Source organism: Festucalex cinctus, chromosome 8, assembly GCF_051991245.1.
Source record: "Festucalex cinctus isolate MCC-2025b chromosome 8, RoL_Fcin_1.0, whole genome shotgun sequence".
Taxonomy (NCBI): domain Eukaryota; kingdom Metazoa; phylum Chordata; class Actinopteri; order Syngnathiformes; family Syngnathidae; genus Festucalex; species Festucalex cinctus.
This window is the reverse complement of record NC_135418.1, coordinates 28,410,852-28,426,641: the sequence shown is the minus strand read 5'-3', so window position 1 is coordinate 28,426,641 and position 15,790 is coordinate 28,410,852. Positions and strand designations below refer to the sequence as shown.

Below are 15,790 nucleotides of genomic sequence, written 5' to 3'. Positions count from 1 at the left end.
GAACATGCCTGGGGCGGTTTTAAAACTTGTTCTCACAGCGGCGCTCAGGTAATTAAACGCAGATCACTGGAAATAGTTTTCATGATAGCTAACTTTAGTTATTACGCTTTTGGATGCTCTGTAGCTTTTTTTTTCCCTAAACACAAGAATGTTCGAGGTTATGTTGGTTTCACAATGCAAGTTCTTGACGCCCTTACCTTGCCTTTATTGTACTTTATTGTATTTGTGACGAGAAGGCTACTTAATCATGTTATTTTCCAAAATAAAATAAACATATCGTCACCATCTTAAAAGCATTGCATCGGTCATTTTTTTTGAAAAAAAAAAGAAAAAAAAAGTTTTTTTTTTTTTTTTTTTTTTTTTGTTTTTTTTTTGGTTTGTTGTTGTTTTTTTTTTTTTTTTTTTTTTTTTTTTTTTTTTTTGCTTAAATAATCACCTCGATGCAAATTCATGTTTTTATGTTTCCTGAAAAATCTGGGGGGGAAAAAGTCAAGTCACGTCATCTTTATTTATATAGCGATTAAAAACAGCCTTAAAGACTTAAATCCCATAGGAATAGTAATTATTATTATTATTATTATTATTATTATTATTATTATTATTATTATTATTATTAATTTAGTCTCTGGTGTAATAACCTTATTTATTGATTGATTGAATTATTTTTTATTTTATTATCCGTTCTCATTGCTGCTGGACATGTACATTTCCCAGAGGGAGCCATCCCAAAGGGATCAATAAAGTCAAGTCTAAGTCTATTGAGACCCGTTTTGGGCTTTTTGGTGGTTCTGACCAAGTCGTTTCAAAATAAGATACCGCCTACGGCAAGGATGAGGCAAACTCGGTCCTCGAGGGCTGGAGTCCTGCAGGTTTTGGATGTTTCCCTTCTCCAACACAGGCGATATATGATCAGCTCATCAGCTAGCTCTGCATAAACAATCCTGTTAATTGTTGGAATCAGGTCGTGTTGGAAAAAGGAAACCTCCGAAACCTGCAGGACTCCGGCCTTCGAGGACCGAGTTAGCCCACCCCTGGCCGACGGGCTACGAAGGCGTCGATGTTCCCTTTAAAATATTACAAAGCCATCAACGCAGTTTATCCCCATTAATTGCTCTAAATTCCCAAGAATTGCACCTTGGAAAATTTCCGGAATGTTGCAACTCTAGACATGACTGCTGCTTTGCGGACCCGAGCAAAGCCGCGTTTGGTCGGAAAGGGCCATAAAGGAAGTCGCCGCAGACATTAAACTTCTCCGCAACAATAAAACGCGCATCTGGGTGGACCCACTTTTCATTGTTCATGAGCACAACTGCTGCGTGCATACAAAAATATACAAGCCCTAGGTGTGTTTTGCTCATCGCCAGGGTACGCCTGGTTTAATATTTAATTCCTCATGTATAATAATGTTTGGCTTTCGCTCGTGCGTGCCCGTTGAAACTGCGGTCCGGTCCAGCCAACTCGAAAGCCGCTCCGATGCTGACGCTGTAACAATCGAGTCCCCGAAGCAGGACATTCATTGGCTTGTTGACCAGCGGCGACGGCTTTCAACAAGAAAAGGGGCATCCTTGTGTTAACCTTCACACTTTGGTCCCGGCTTTCTGTTGTCCCCCTTTCACACAGCCGCTTTCTCACTTCTAGGACGCCACTGACACAACATTGGATGCCCGACCACCATCCCATGCTTAATGGGGCTCTGTTTTGGAGTCCGCACCCAAAAATGAGTTACAAAACGGCTGTCAGACCAAAAATTGTGTTCCCTGGTGTAATTGTATTCCATCATTAAAAATATAATCTCATCTAAAGAGCTTTGACATATTGGTGTATTAATCATTAGTAGTGATAGACTGGTGGTTTTTACAAGACCGTTAACGATTATTAGTAGTCAAGGAGGCTGGCAACTGATATTTCAAGCCGATATTCATTTGCAGTAAAAGAGAAAATATTAGCGTAAAAAAAAAAAGTCTTTACATTTTTATTTTTATTTTAAATGTAAAGAATTAACAGATTTTGTTAAGATAAATTAAAAACTAAGCAAGTAAATAGTTCCCTAAAGTTTTCCAAAATTTCATTTTTTTTTATTTTATTTTTTTTTATTATGTTTTAAAATAAATAGTGCAGGGAGTTCCTTATGTCAGCATCATTTTTAATAAAGTGGAAAAAAAAAAAATGAAAAGTTCCCCGTATCTCACTGAGCGACAAATGCATGCGAATGCAACCAATTTGGGGTTTTCGTCCGAGTTCGTAAAAGGTTTCAAAAGATCTTCGCAGTGAAAAATTGTCTGGATATGTTTGAAATGTGTTTACAAAAAGTAAAAACTTTGTGTGAGCATCTTACAAATCCTGATTTCAAAAAATATGTTCGCAAGCGTTCACCGAGATCCCAACTTTTAGCGGCCTTCAGATTCGTAAAAAGGCCGATGCCGATATTTGGCATTTTGACAAATACAGGCACTGATAATTGGCCCGGCCGATAATCGGTCTTATCCCGAACCATTAGAGAAACAAACGAAAAATAATTGGTTATTACTAATGTTGTTGATTTGAGGGCAGCTCTGGCAGAAACATTACATCGGTTGGTGTCCTAATAAATTTCTTTCGGCTGCTTTGACAGCCAGAGTAAAAGGGGCTGATGTCAGACTGCCTGGAAGTCACTCGTCGTCTTAATATAGTTACCCTTTAAGCCTTCAAGTGCGTGACCTCTTCTTTTCTAATACTCTTCAAGACGCTCGCTCTTTGGCGGTGGCAAGCTGCTCTTTAATTGCCCGCTACATTTGACACGTATTCCAGAAATTTGCTCTGCTAATGACTTCTATCTTGGCCATCGGCGCAACGCTGGGATTAAAAAAAAGAACCTGATTTGCTGTCTGCTGACAGCCACACTCAAGCGGCGTTAAAGTCTTGAAGGAGCGCTCGGCACGCATGCAGTGCGGCAGCTCTCGTCTCAAACTCGTTTGCCTCCGAGTCCCTTCGGGGGCGGGTCAGCTGGGCGGCCGCCACTGTTGGCTGTCGTTAGCTTTCGACTGAACTTTGTCAAACCGAATAAACACTCAAACGGCACAGTGAAGTGGTGGTGGAGGGAGGGCGGGAGATGGTGCGACGTGCCTGGCGCACGGATTAGACTCTATCGATCGTCACTCCTTGACAATTTTTCGGTCGTTTCTCCGTTCAGATCGGGATCCGTGCATCCAGCCTGTCGCGGAACCTCTCCATCAATCCAATAGATCCATTCACTCATCATGTGGGCTTTCGGCGTCAGCCAGCGCACATTCTCGGCCTCACCTGCGCTTTTGTGTGTTTAAATTATGCTGCTTTTCAAACTCTGCCTTGGGCAAACGTTCCGCCAAGCGACGCAACAGCGGATGCCAGCTCAAACAACAAGACGAGACACCAACCTGAAGTCACCTTGCAGCTCCTTGTTTGCTCGCCGACTGGCGGCTCTCTATTCACTCCTATTTACCCAACTCGGTTTTCTATCTGATGCACACCGACGTGGTTTAGCTACTCAAACAGACTGCACGTGAGTGCACCAGCCATGGCCTCGTTATGACACAGAAGCGAGAACTGGTGAAGAAGAACAGACAAAAAGGCAGGTTTGCATGCAAGGTGCAGGATATGCAGCACTTTCCTCAAAGAAACACTTGATTGATATTCATTTCTTATCCAGTTTTATTCTTCGTGACACTCAGCAAATGTCCATCCCAAACTCCGCCAATAGGCCACGGACAGGCAATGACGTGACAATGCTGTGGTTTCCATGTCAGCACCAGTCATGGCTCTCAGGGGCCAATTAGTACCCGTGAGAGGAAACACGGTACAGTTTGATGCATGTGTTGCTATCCAGCTGACCAAATCAGCAATCGACCTCCAGTTCGTCAACGGGCAAACGCAGGAAAAAAAGTGACTTGTTAGAAGGAATCAAGTAGCCTTATAAAGCTGAGACAGATGTTTATTCGCAATGACTTTTATGATACGACAGCATACAATACTTTACGAAGTGCAATTGCTGGAGAAATTGCGTGGGAATGCTGAAGGCCGAATGCTAATAGCTGAATGCTAAGATTTGAATGCATGTGGAATTCTTATGAAGTAAATTGAGAGCTACAATTGAGAGAACAATAGAAATTGGAAGTATAATGTGGGAGTTTTTACGCGGCAAAAAAAAAGTGCGAAGAATAAAAATCACAATAACGTATGTGGGAATGCCTCAGCATTCCCCAAAAAAATGTTTTTATTACTAAGCACAAAGTTGATGTCAGTGAAAGGGGAGAGAAAAATCTCTAGGAGGCAAAAACACATTTAGACAAACATGGGGGGGAAAGAGTGTTTGATGGTAAAAGTCAAAGTGAAAGTTATTCCTCCAAAGAAACCACGCTTCCTTTTGATGACATTAAAGAAAAGCCCGACCTTGTCTTTTGTTGCACATTTCACAGACTTCATTCCTTATCTCAACTTCCTGTGTAGGTTATCAGCTTCTCGAGGAGAGGAGAGGAGAGGAAAGGACGGGCGTCTATGATTTGCCAATAGCCTCCCCAGAAAAAGCTTTCAGGTCAAAGAATGTGCAGATATGAAATTGTTTTATTCCGGGCCACTGCTCCTTGTTTTTAGCCGGTGTTACAACTGGGCAAAACATTTCACCTCTGAATGCCTTGATAGTCTCGAGATTTCTTATTTATGTATTTATTTTTGTACCCTTCACAGATTCAAGACATCCTTTGTCAGGTGTTTTCAAGGAAAAATGTCATCATGCTACAAAAAAATTGTTTTGTTTTTAGACCAAACGATTTTAATATGAGGAGAATAAAATTGTATTTTAAAAAATACACAATTATTAAATATTGAAAACAAGGTTGAATGAGAGAAGTCATATTTTAAATGAATTTTAAAATGCTTTCAAACTCAACTCAACACAACTTTATTTATAAAGCGCTTTAAGAACAGGCGTTGCTGTATACAAATTGCTGTACATAAATATAAATATTGGTTGTGCAGTAACAAAGCAAACATTTTGAAGTGCCTATACAAGTTTTTTTTTTACATGTAAATACATTTTACATCAGTAAATTAATAAGAAGTAGGCGAGTGAATAAAGAAACAAATCAATGCATAAATAAGTAGACTAAATATCAAATTCATACACAGCACAAAACACCAAAAACAAGTCTCACGGTGCGCCAAAAGCCAAAGAATACAGATGTGTTTTAAGACGTGTTTTAAAAGAGGATAACGAGGGGGATTGCCTAATATTTAGTGGAAGGTCGTTCCAAAGGGAGGGACCAGCAACAGCAAAAGCTCGATCTCCTCTTAGCCTCCACTTACCACCAATTGAGTCTGCTCTGCTGACCCGAGGCACCGGGCAGGTCCGTAAAGGTGCAAGAGCTCGACGAGATAAGGTGGGGCAAGACCTTTGAGAAATTTGAAAACAAAAGAATCTTAAAGTGGACTCTAAATTTCACGGGCAGCCAGTGAAGAGAGGCCAGGAAAAGGGGTCATGTGTTCCCTCTTACGGGCACCAGTAAGGAGACGAGCAGCAGCATTTTGGACATTCCGGAAAAGATGACTATTCAACCTAAACCCAAGAAATAGTTTTTTGCTCTTTTTTTTTGTCATATTCAAGCTAAATGTTTTTTTTTTTTTTTATGGTGCTTACGTACGACCTGTGAACCACGTATTTACAAATGTGGAAATCATTTGATGCAAGCAAACACAGATTGGTTCTTCGGAGGTGGATGAACATAAGACAGAATAACTCCATGACGGTGGATGCATTATTTGAAGAAGAAGCAAAAAAAAAAAAAAAAAGTCATAAAAGGAATGAAGCGTGTCATCTAACAAGCAGCCCCAATTACGCTGACGCTGTTGATGCTCCGCCACAGCCGCCATGGCAACAAACAAGCCCGGGAAGCTTTTTGTTCGCTCTGCTCCACTCATAAGCCAGACAGGGACGTCTAAATTAGCTAGACTACATGAGTCCAATTAGTTGAAGGAACAAGAGAAGTACCGGCCAATTTTATATATACTGTATATGAAGAAAAGAAAGAAAAAAAAAAAAAGTTTTGCCTGTTCTCTGTTCATGTTCCATCATTACATTATAAGTCTTTTACTGACCTTGTCTGACCATGAGAATGTTTAGCCACTTGTAGCTTGGAGTGAAGGACATTAACTCATTCACTCGCCGCCATTTTCACATTTCGCAATCCCGTTCGCTCCCGGCTGTTTTACTGGATTTTGAGTGATTTTGCATGGCCCACAGAATATTGTGTTCAATTGCTATAAAAGCATGGAACCTATCAAAAGAAAGATTAAAGGACAATAGTATGTTTCTATCTGTTTCCGTTTTGCAGAAATTAGCATTAGAAGAGAGCTAAGTTTCATCAGTTTTCACAAATCTATTCAAAATTGTAAGTAATTGAGCTTTTTTTTTCAACATGGCCCTGGTTGATCTCCTTTGCTCTGCTGCCACCTGCTGGCCGTTTGTGTAATAACTCCCATTTCTGCAACCGTTCTTTGCAATTGAGAGGCTGCATCAAAGCCTTCTGTATGCTCCAGCATAAAACAAAAACAAAAACACATATAAATACGTCTTTGGGACACTTAGAGCATTAAAAACAAAAAAAACAAAAACGTATTTACGCGTTATTGGGAGTAAATGAGTTAAAAATAATGGTCCTTAATGTTGCTCATTATATCCCGGATAGGACGGATAAATCATACTGAATGTCATTGTTTGACCCTAAAGTGTCTATTTTGCCTAAAGTGACCGAAAAAGCACAATATTGAAACAATGTTATCTTATAGATGCTACATAACCACTTTTGGATGCTATTTAGCACCAGAATTGATGCTAAATAAATTGTGCTTTTGTGTACAAAGATAGGAGCCACATAATTCTGGTCGAGAGAGCCAGACTTATCTGAACTTTCCCATCTGATCTGTAGATGGCAGTGATAGCATGTGCATTATTATCAATACACACAAACTGACATTGTGGATTTGCAGGCTCATGTTTTGGCAAATGCATCCTGGCCATATTTTGGACTGCTTGTTTCCATCGTTGTCTGAACTTGACGTCTACCTGAACAAACACAACAACGATCACTTTTGCTTGTTTGATGTATTTCATAAAATGCAATTACTAAGCTCATACTGAGACTTGTTTAAAAGTGAAAAGTATATAAAAAAACAGGAGTATAATTTTAATAACCAGCAAGAGTTTTATTAGCATATACTGTAAATAATTCACACATCGTCACCCTCAATGATTTTTTTTAAATTTTTTTTCCCAATCATCTCGTCATGTTTCAAATGTTTCAATTCTGTGTTTCTTGAAAAATCTGGGGGGACATAGGTGATTATTTTAAAATGTGTTGATATGTTTGCATGTGGATGCGAGTATAATTTGTGCATATACAAGCAATCCACTTTGTTACTGTATAGATGTAAAAATTTAATTTATTTGTTTGCAGAATAGTCTGAAAATAGCTCACTGGCAAGATGCATCTAATTCTGATTTGAGTAGCTATTTTTTATTTTTTTTTATCACACATGCATTGGTATAATTTTGAAGTTCAAAGGTCAGTATTGTTGATGCATGACCAAAGCAGTATTTGGAGGCTTTTTTTTTTTTTTTTTTTTTTTTTTTTTAATTGTAATCACACATGCATTGGTATAATTTTGAAGTTCAAAGGTCAGATGCATGACCAAAGCAGTATTTGGAGGCTTTTCTTTTTTTTTTTTTCTTCTTTTTTTTTCCCCCAGAAGTGTGCATTTAACTCATAACATGGCCTAGCCTTTTTTACATTAGTCAGTACCCAACAATAAAAAGCAACTACTACTTAAACTATAACTTTTTCAATTTGAATGATTAGGAAAATGGATGAAATCTGGATGGCTGACGTGATTATTTTTATTTTCGTATAACCTGACTGCAAATGGAAATGAGCAACAACATTATGATTTTGATGATTTATGACTAATGGCATCTCTCGCTTGGGTGTTGAAGTGAATCCCAATTGATTCGTTTCTTTGCTTTATTTTGCTCACCTGATAAGCCAAATGAAGAATAACAACTTTTAATTCCCTTGTTCATCTTGCATCGATCACTGGAGGTGATCTGGACTCACGTTTCTTTTTTTGGGGGGTGCACCCACCTGGAGCTCATAGTGGGGTGACCACTTTTTGGAGGCCCTCCACACCAGTGAGCGTGTCAATCAGGATTACTGCACCCGAGCCAAAATCCACCACCTCCTCCCCCTTCTCCTCCTCCTCCTCCTCCTCCTCCTCCCCACCCCTCCTCCTGCTCCTTTGCAGCCTGCCCTCGGCTCAGCTCGGCTCCACGCTCCACGTTTCTGCGGGAGGCGCGCGTCTATAAAAGCGGCGCACGGCGGGCTTTGCGGAGCGCACAAGAGTTTTTGCTGCTTCCAGGGCGGGATGACGTCGGGAAGTTTGGACGCCGCTTTTTGACGCGCCACCGAGCGACACTCCTCCGCAAGGTGCGCATGTGCGACAGCGCCAGGTGAGACTTTTTTTTTTTTTTTTTTTTTTTTTTTTCTCCCACCACCACCACCACCAAGAAAAGTGCGCACAAGACTTGATTTTGGGGCCAAGCATGGAGCTGAGGAGCGCGTGTCGGGTTCTCCTCTTCCCGGTCCAAATGCTCTTGTGCGTGCTGCGCTCGGCGGTGTCGCGGCTGGTGCCGAGCAGGCGGAAGCAGCTGGCCGACGAGGTGGTGTTGATCACGGGAGGGGGACGCGGCATCGGACGCCACCTGGCCAAGGAGTTCGCCAAGCAGGGCGCCAGGAAGGTAAACTCACGGAACGTCGCGTCGCTTTTTTTTTGTGCACGCTTGTTGTGTCTGTGCAAATGTGGAGTATTACACAAGAGCTTTTTTTGGGGGGGGGGTCACGCAGGGGTTGAATGGCCGACTGCTGGTGCGATTAAACGGCAGCGGGGGCTGACGTGACGCGTGTTGTGGGAAGGGCTGAAGGTGGGATTGACATGTTGAGGAGGCGTACGATGATGAGAAGGCATGTGAGGAGTCATCCAGAGGACACGTTGTTAAGGTGAAGCGATTCCATGCAACGGGTGCATGCAAAATAGTGGCCACTGCTTTCGAAAGTTAGCTCGTGGGCAGGCAGGAAACTTGACGGCGGGGGGATCCTCATTTGGCATGTAGGGGTACCTAATGAAGTGTCCATGGGTGACCTGCAGCTGAATCGAGTTGACCTTTCGGCAGGATGCAAGCGATCGTTTGGAAAATGATAGCAACCTTAAAGTCCACCGATCAGTGCAAAACTATCCATCTATTTTCTTAACCGCTTATTCCTCACAAGGGTTGCGGGGGTGCTGGAGCCTATCCCAGCCGGCTTCGGGCAGTAGGCGGGGCACACCCTGAACTGGCTGCCAGCCAATCGGAGGGCACACAGAAACGAGCGCCCGATTAACCTGCCATGCATGTCTTTGGAATGTGGGAGGAGACCGGAGTACCCGGAGAAGACCCGCGCAGGCAACGGGGAGAACATGCAAACTCCACCCACTAAGGCCGAAGCCCGGACTCGATCTTGCGTCCTCAGCACCGGGAGGCGGACTTGTTGACGCATTTGCTCCCAATAACGTATAAATACGTTTTGTTTTTTTAAATGTTCTAAGTGTCTCAAAGACGTATTTATATGTTTTGTTTTTGTTTTATGCTAGAGCATACAGAAGGCTTTGATGCAGCCTCTCAACTGCAAAGAACGGTTGCAGAAATGGTAGTTATTACACAAACAGCCAGCAGGTGGCAGCAGAGCAAAGTAGATCAACCAGGACCATATAAAAAAAAAAGCTCAATTACTTACAATTTTAAATAGATTTGTGAAAACTGATGAAACTTAGCTCTCTTCTAATGCTAATTGCTACAAAACTCAAACAGATAGAAACATACTTTTTTTTCCTGATGAAAGAAGAGACTTTAATCTTTCTTTTGATAGGTTCCATGCTTTTATAGCAATAGAGCACAATATTCTGTGGGCCTTGCAAAATCAGTCAAAATCCAGTAAAACAGCCGGGAGCGAACGGGATTGCGAAACGTGAAAATGGCGGCGAGTGAATGAGTTAACCACTCAGCCCACAGTGCAAAGTTATTTACTTCCAATTAGGTGCCATGTTTTAAATGGCTATGCAAAGTAGCTCACAAGGAGCTGCCACTTGGGCCCCCAAAGCTCCAGAGGCCTTAGCGAGTCCCTCCTCATCATCATCATCAGTTTTTCTGAACATTATCCAGCCGAGCATCTGATGAGCCACCGATGTCCCTTTTAGCACTAATTGTCTTGCATCAAATGGGATTTATCATCTTTGGAAAAATGATGGAAATTTCTCGGCTTGGAGGGCCGCTGGTTGTAATTAGGTGTGCGACACACATCACTTTTGGTCGGTGGTATCCAAACTGTCGCCTGGACGCCATCTGCCGCCTGTCATCCGTTTTTTAGTATCCGACCTACGCCATATACTGAAAAATACCTCAAACATTTGATTTTAAAAGTGTTGGAGGGACCAGGGTGAAAAGTGTTGGTGTTGAAAAATTGCTTGTGACATCAACAACCCCACTGGGTAGTTTTTGTTTGTTTTGTTTTGTTTTGTTTTGTTTTTAACCGTGCCCAAAAAAATGACAATAAAGAAGAAAGCCGGTGAGTTTTTACGTCTTATTCAGAGTGCAGCTGCACAACAAAAGATGTCGTCCTGCTTTTCAAGCGCCTCATTGTTGGGCTGCACCAAAAGGTGCGAAGGCATTGAAAACAACACCTGCGCTAACGTGCGCGACAAACTACCTCCTGCCTGCGTAGATGCTAAGAGGAAACAGCGGGGCCGTTTTGAATGAGGCTAACCTCTGATGTGAACCGGCGCCAAATATCCCTCCACACCGTCCCTCCTTTGTGATTGTCAGGCCAGAATTTCCTTTTTCCTCCGCGCGGACTTCCACGCTGCATGAAAGGCAAACTGCGGAGTTGACGAATGGATCCTCGGAGATGAGATGGGACTGCGAGGAGGAACTGTTGCAGAACGATGCTCCAAAACAATCAACCAAAGAATTCTTCAGGACGGCTTCCAAAAAAAAAAAAAAAACTTCTCAGAAGAGGTGTCAAAAGTACTCATACTGCGAACTTAAGTAGAATTACAGATATGGGTGTATTTAAGAAGAAGAAGGAAAAAAAAAAAAAAAAAAAAAAGACCCTTGCAAAAAGTAGGAAAACTGATTCAACTCTAAGTGAAGCCACAATCCAATCCAACAGGTTTGAAGATAATTGCTGAAAACGTGGAACTTGTGTAGGCCTACAGTTGTTCTATATGTAGCTATAGTAGCCTATAGCCTGATATAGTATAGCTAAAAGGTCACTGCCCCACTACAAAAATAAATCTAAAGCGCTATTTAGCGCAAGTGCGACAAGCTTTTAGCTAGCTAGCTACTGTGCCTCTATATCTCAAATGACTTTTGACTCATTCTGACACTGTACATTAACCATTTTGTTGTTGTTCTTAGAGAGTTAGCTAGCAGTTGTTAGCGAGCTAGCTAGCACTGGCTCGACGTTTACGCGATAAGAACAGCCGCATTCCAGTGGCTTTGCTGGCAAAGAAAATACCGTATTGGCTATCTAAGGATGACAACCATAAACACCAACAAAATAAATGCCTCATATTTGTGGTTTTTCAAATTAGACCGTGATTTATTTATTTTATTGTATTTTTGTTACCGGCGGTAGCACGTAGCCTGCCGGTAGCTTTTCATCAATCTTTTAGCCGACAGCATTAAACCCGTTGATGGGAAATATCTTGATTTGTTGATCTGTTACATCATCGTCATTAATACTCCCTGTTTTTGTTTGTTTTTTTCCCCAATTGAAAGACCCCAAGTTTCAATCCATGTCGATGTCCAGTCATCGACTGCAAAGATTGCAAAAGTAACAAGCCGCTTTTGACAACATGAGTGGTAGAACGTACATATCACTTTACAAATTTATGGAGTAAAAGTTAATTAAAAGTAGAATAAGTACTGATGCCTACTTTGGTCCAGTCACAAAGTATTTCTACTCCATTGCTTCCCACCATTGCCTAAAAATGTGCAATTCAACATTGTTGAAAGCCCCAGTGCTGACAACAGGTTTGTGTGTGTGTGTGTGTGTGTTGTCCCGGAGGCGGGAAGCACACCACTCCCAGCTGGGTATTGCCCTGCAACTGACCTTGCTGTCTCTGCAGTAATTAGACAGCGGCAGGCGACTGCCTCCTGAACTCCCGCTGCCCCCTCTGTGTGTGCCGCCTCTCGCTCCTCTGTAGCCCTCCAGTGTGGCGGGTGTGAAATTGAAAGGGAGGCGGGGGGGGGGGGGGGGGGGGGGGGGGGGTCGGACATCTGAGTCGTAACGCGACTGTCGTCGAGTCGCGACCAAGCGAACGGGGAGAGGTTTTTGTTTCAAGCTGTGCGACTTTGGCTCGCTCATGCTTCCTTCCGCTCACCTGAACAATTGGGTTGTTTGGCACAACTTGTTGGAGCTGAACGCTTCGTGATCGGTCACAAGATGCAACGGAAATTTACGCGCAACGCTTTGAAACCGGTTTGATCGTTTCCGGTGAACTGGAAAACACACGCACGCTGTTGTTTGTCCCACGAAACGACCAATATGTTGACTGGTTCAGTTACAATTGATATTTCAACTTTTTGACATTATGACGCCAATGAGACTACTTTTACATGTAGACAATATTTGGGTCAAATTCAATATTCCGGTTCCTAAAATATTCGGGATAGACCGTTTACATGCGTCAGCAGATGACTTAGTTATTCCCGCATGCATATTGCGTATTGCATATTTTAACTTTCTACAGTGAACGCAATATATAAAGAGATTATATTCATGTCACTCACCACACTAAGTTTCCCCCTCACTCCAAAAGTGTGATTCTGTCTTGCGTCACCTTGTTTTGCCATTTTTGTTTACCGATGCTTGAGTATTTCCGGTGGGTTGGGCGTCATGCATATTTGTGTGTTTTCATACACACATTGGCATTATCGTCATTAGGGGTGTGAATTTCCTCATACCTGACGATTCGATTTGTATCACGATTCACAGGTCACGATTCGATTCGCTACCGATTAATCCCGATCCGAATTTATAAGTCGATTGTTGCGATTTTTTTTTTTTCATTCAAATTTAGAAAATACTAATGGGCAAAGTTTTAGAGTGTAAGATTTGTATGAAAATGTATTATTTATTTTTCTGAAACTTCAGTCTTACACAGGTTGTAATCGGTTTCATGTTTGAACAGCATTAAAATAAAATATTAAGGCTTAATGTTCCGTTCATATGACATTATTCCATGCTTAAGGTGTGAACCCTAACCCGAAGTAAGACGTTTTGTTGACTATTTTTCCATTAAAAATGGAAGTTTAAAAATCGACTCAGCCGCCTATTGAATCGATTCGAGAATTGCGCAATGTAGTATCGCGATATATTGCCGAATCGATTTTTTTTAACACCCCTAATCGCCATTAAAAAACAAAAACGTGAAAAAGCTGAGGAGAACTCTCGGTGCAGGTTTGGCTCGTTTAGAGAGTGGCAATGTAAGATGGCCGCCACGCATACAAATAAAATAAGGCTGACAAAAAATAAAATAAAATAAAAAAAGTAACTTTTTAACAATCCAACAAAGCTGTAAAGTTCTGGGTCGGAACTTCCACTGGTTCTCGTATCTTAATGCTCACGATATTATACTAACAGTAATAACCAGACGGCTGCATTTTCTCAGTTGAACTGTTTAATGGATGCCAGAAAGATCGAGTACACAGCTGCGGAGCCCTCTTCTATTAGTATGCGGAAGAGGGACTGATCTATTCAGAATCGTCCCTGCGCTTATACTGTCTAGGCCGCCCGCCCGCATGGGCGAACGGCTCAGCCTCCCCATGTGAGAATGTGTGGCCTGATGGCCTTAACTGGTTTTTACTGGATACGTATGAATAAAATATTGTTCTTCGCTCAAAGTTCCCTTTTTTTGTGTGTCACCCGTGTAGTTCAGACCAAGTTTCCTTGCAAACAGGGCATGCGTAGAACACAAACCAAAGATTCTTTCAAAGGAAGTACTCCGATACAAAAAAAACAACAACAAAAAAAACATTCGAGTTATAAAAAGCGGTAGCCCGAGGTCTTGTTCGGGTTTTGCGAATAAGAGCATATTCAAGTTTTTCTGCCCCTTTTACAGATCCAGATGGGGAAAAAAACCAACTCATTTTCACTTGGTTATTGCTCCAAGGGAGGGAAATAATGATTTATTGGTCTCAGTATGTCCCCTTTTGACTCAGTACTGGTTTGTCCGATTCCATTTCATGGAATATGCAAATGAGCGAGGTCACGGAAAAAAACCGCAAGCATGCTGTCCAAGGATTTGGACAGCGCGTTACAAGCAGCAGATGTTGCGGCATGGGTCACATTTTCCCTAATCGTCTGCTTCAATTTCCACGTTAGAGCGAGAGTCGATTTTCCTCTCCTGATTGAAGGGGGTGGGTGTTACGGGGGTTAATTAAAAACTGTTTTCTTACCGTTTCCTTTCAATTTGGCTAATCCTTGTTTGCGTTGAGCTTCGTGTGTGTTGTGAAGACTGATAAACCTTTAATGAATCAAACATGCTTTTTTTTTTTTTTTTTTTAAACACAGGTGAGCACGGTTAGAGGGCTGACAGCTAATGAGATTTTTTTTTTTTGGGTGGGGGTTCTTTGTCAGCATTGTTTGCAAGAATCCAATCCCATTAAAAGCTCTCACTTTATTCATCAGGACCTGTCTGCTTTGCGCTTATCTCGCATGGCCCGACAAACAAAACAAAAAAAAACCCAATCAAGTCTAATAAGTTAGCAGAGGCTCATAGCTAGCTGGTGTCAAATTTCCGTGTTTGCTTAGCCTCTGACTGTCGCCCGTTGCCAATCGGCAACAGTAATGGCCGTCCATGCAAAAGATGCAAAGGCCCACACTCAACTCACTAGCTTTTTTTTTTTGTTTGCAAAAGCAAACGACTGTAACAGTCTGACGGTCCATTCGAAAGCATCCATGCTTCTTTTGAAAGCCATGAAATGCTAATACAAATTTTATTTGAACTTACTTACTGTCATAAAAGTATTCAATTCTTCTAGGACACTTTAGTACGACGGCGTATTAGGGCCACGTATCCATATATATATATCAGGGATGTTCGATACCACTTTTTTTCAAACCGATACCAATACTCAGACCCTCACTACTCACCGATAACGATACCAACTGCCGATACCAGTAGTACATTTTGACAAATAAAAAAAAAAAAATCAGTAAAAGATATTTTTAAATAAATATATTTCCTTTAATTTTGACAACAAAAAAAAAAAAAAAACAGCACAGTCACTATTCAATAGTCTTAACGCTCAAAATAAAACACAAAAATGCTCTTTTAGTTTTAAGATTCACAATTTTGAAGTATTTCCAAACCGGTGAAGTTTTGGTAAAAAACTGCTGCAAGCTAGCGCCACTTACAGGCAAGGAGGACTCAATTAACGTCTTCCCCCTGCGTCACAAGTACTCGAGTACTTGAAAAAAGGCTGGTATCGGCCATATATATATAATATATATATATATATATATATATATATATATATATATATATATATATATATATATACATATATATATACATTAGACGTTGGAGCAGTATTCAGAGAAAATAAACTCGCAAATTTGCCACTAAAGTGGTAAATTTGCGACTTTCTAAAGTGGCAAAATTTGGGAGGAAGAAAATCATAAAAAAA

General features: G+C 41.4%; 1 protein-coding gene across 3 annotated transcripts in view; it reads left to right on the top strand.

Annotated features, from left to right (window-relative positions):
• dhrs3b (dehydrogenase/reductase (SDR family) member 3b) overlaps nucleotides 1-15,790 on the top strand; it is a 224,881-nt gene that overhangs the window by 202,829 nt on the left and 6,262 nt on the right. The window contains exons 1-2 of one of the 3 annotated variants that reach the window (XM_077528431.1): nucleotides 8,298-8,512; nucleotides 8,701-8,800. In XM_077528431.1, coding sequence (XP_077384557.1) covers nucleotides 8,496-8,512; nucleotides 8,701-8,800 — 117 coding nt within the window. In that variant the 5' untranslated portion in view covers nucleotides 8,298-8,495. The other 2 variants (XM_077528430.1, XM_077528429.1) reach the window with 2 other exon arrangements.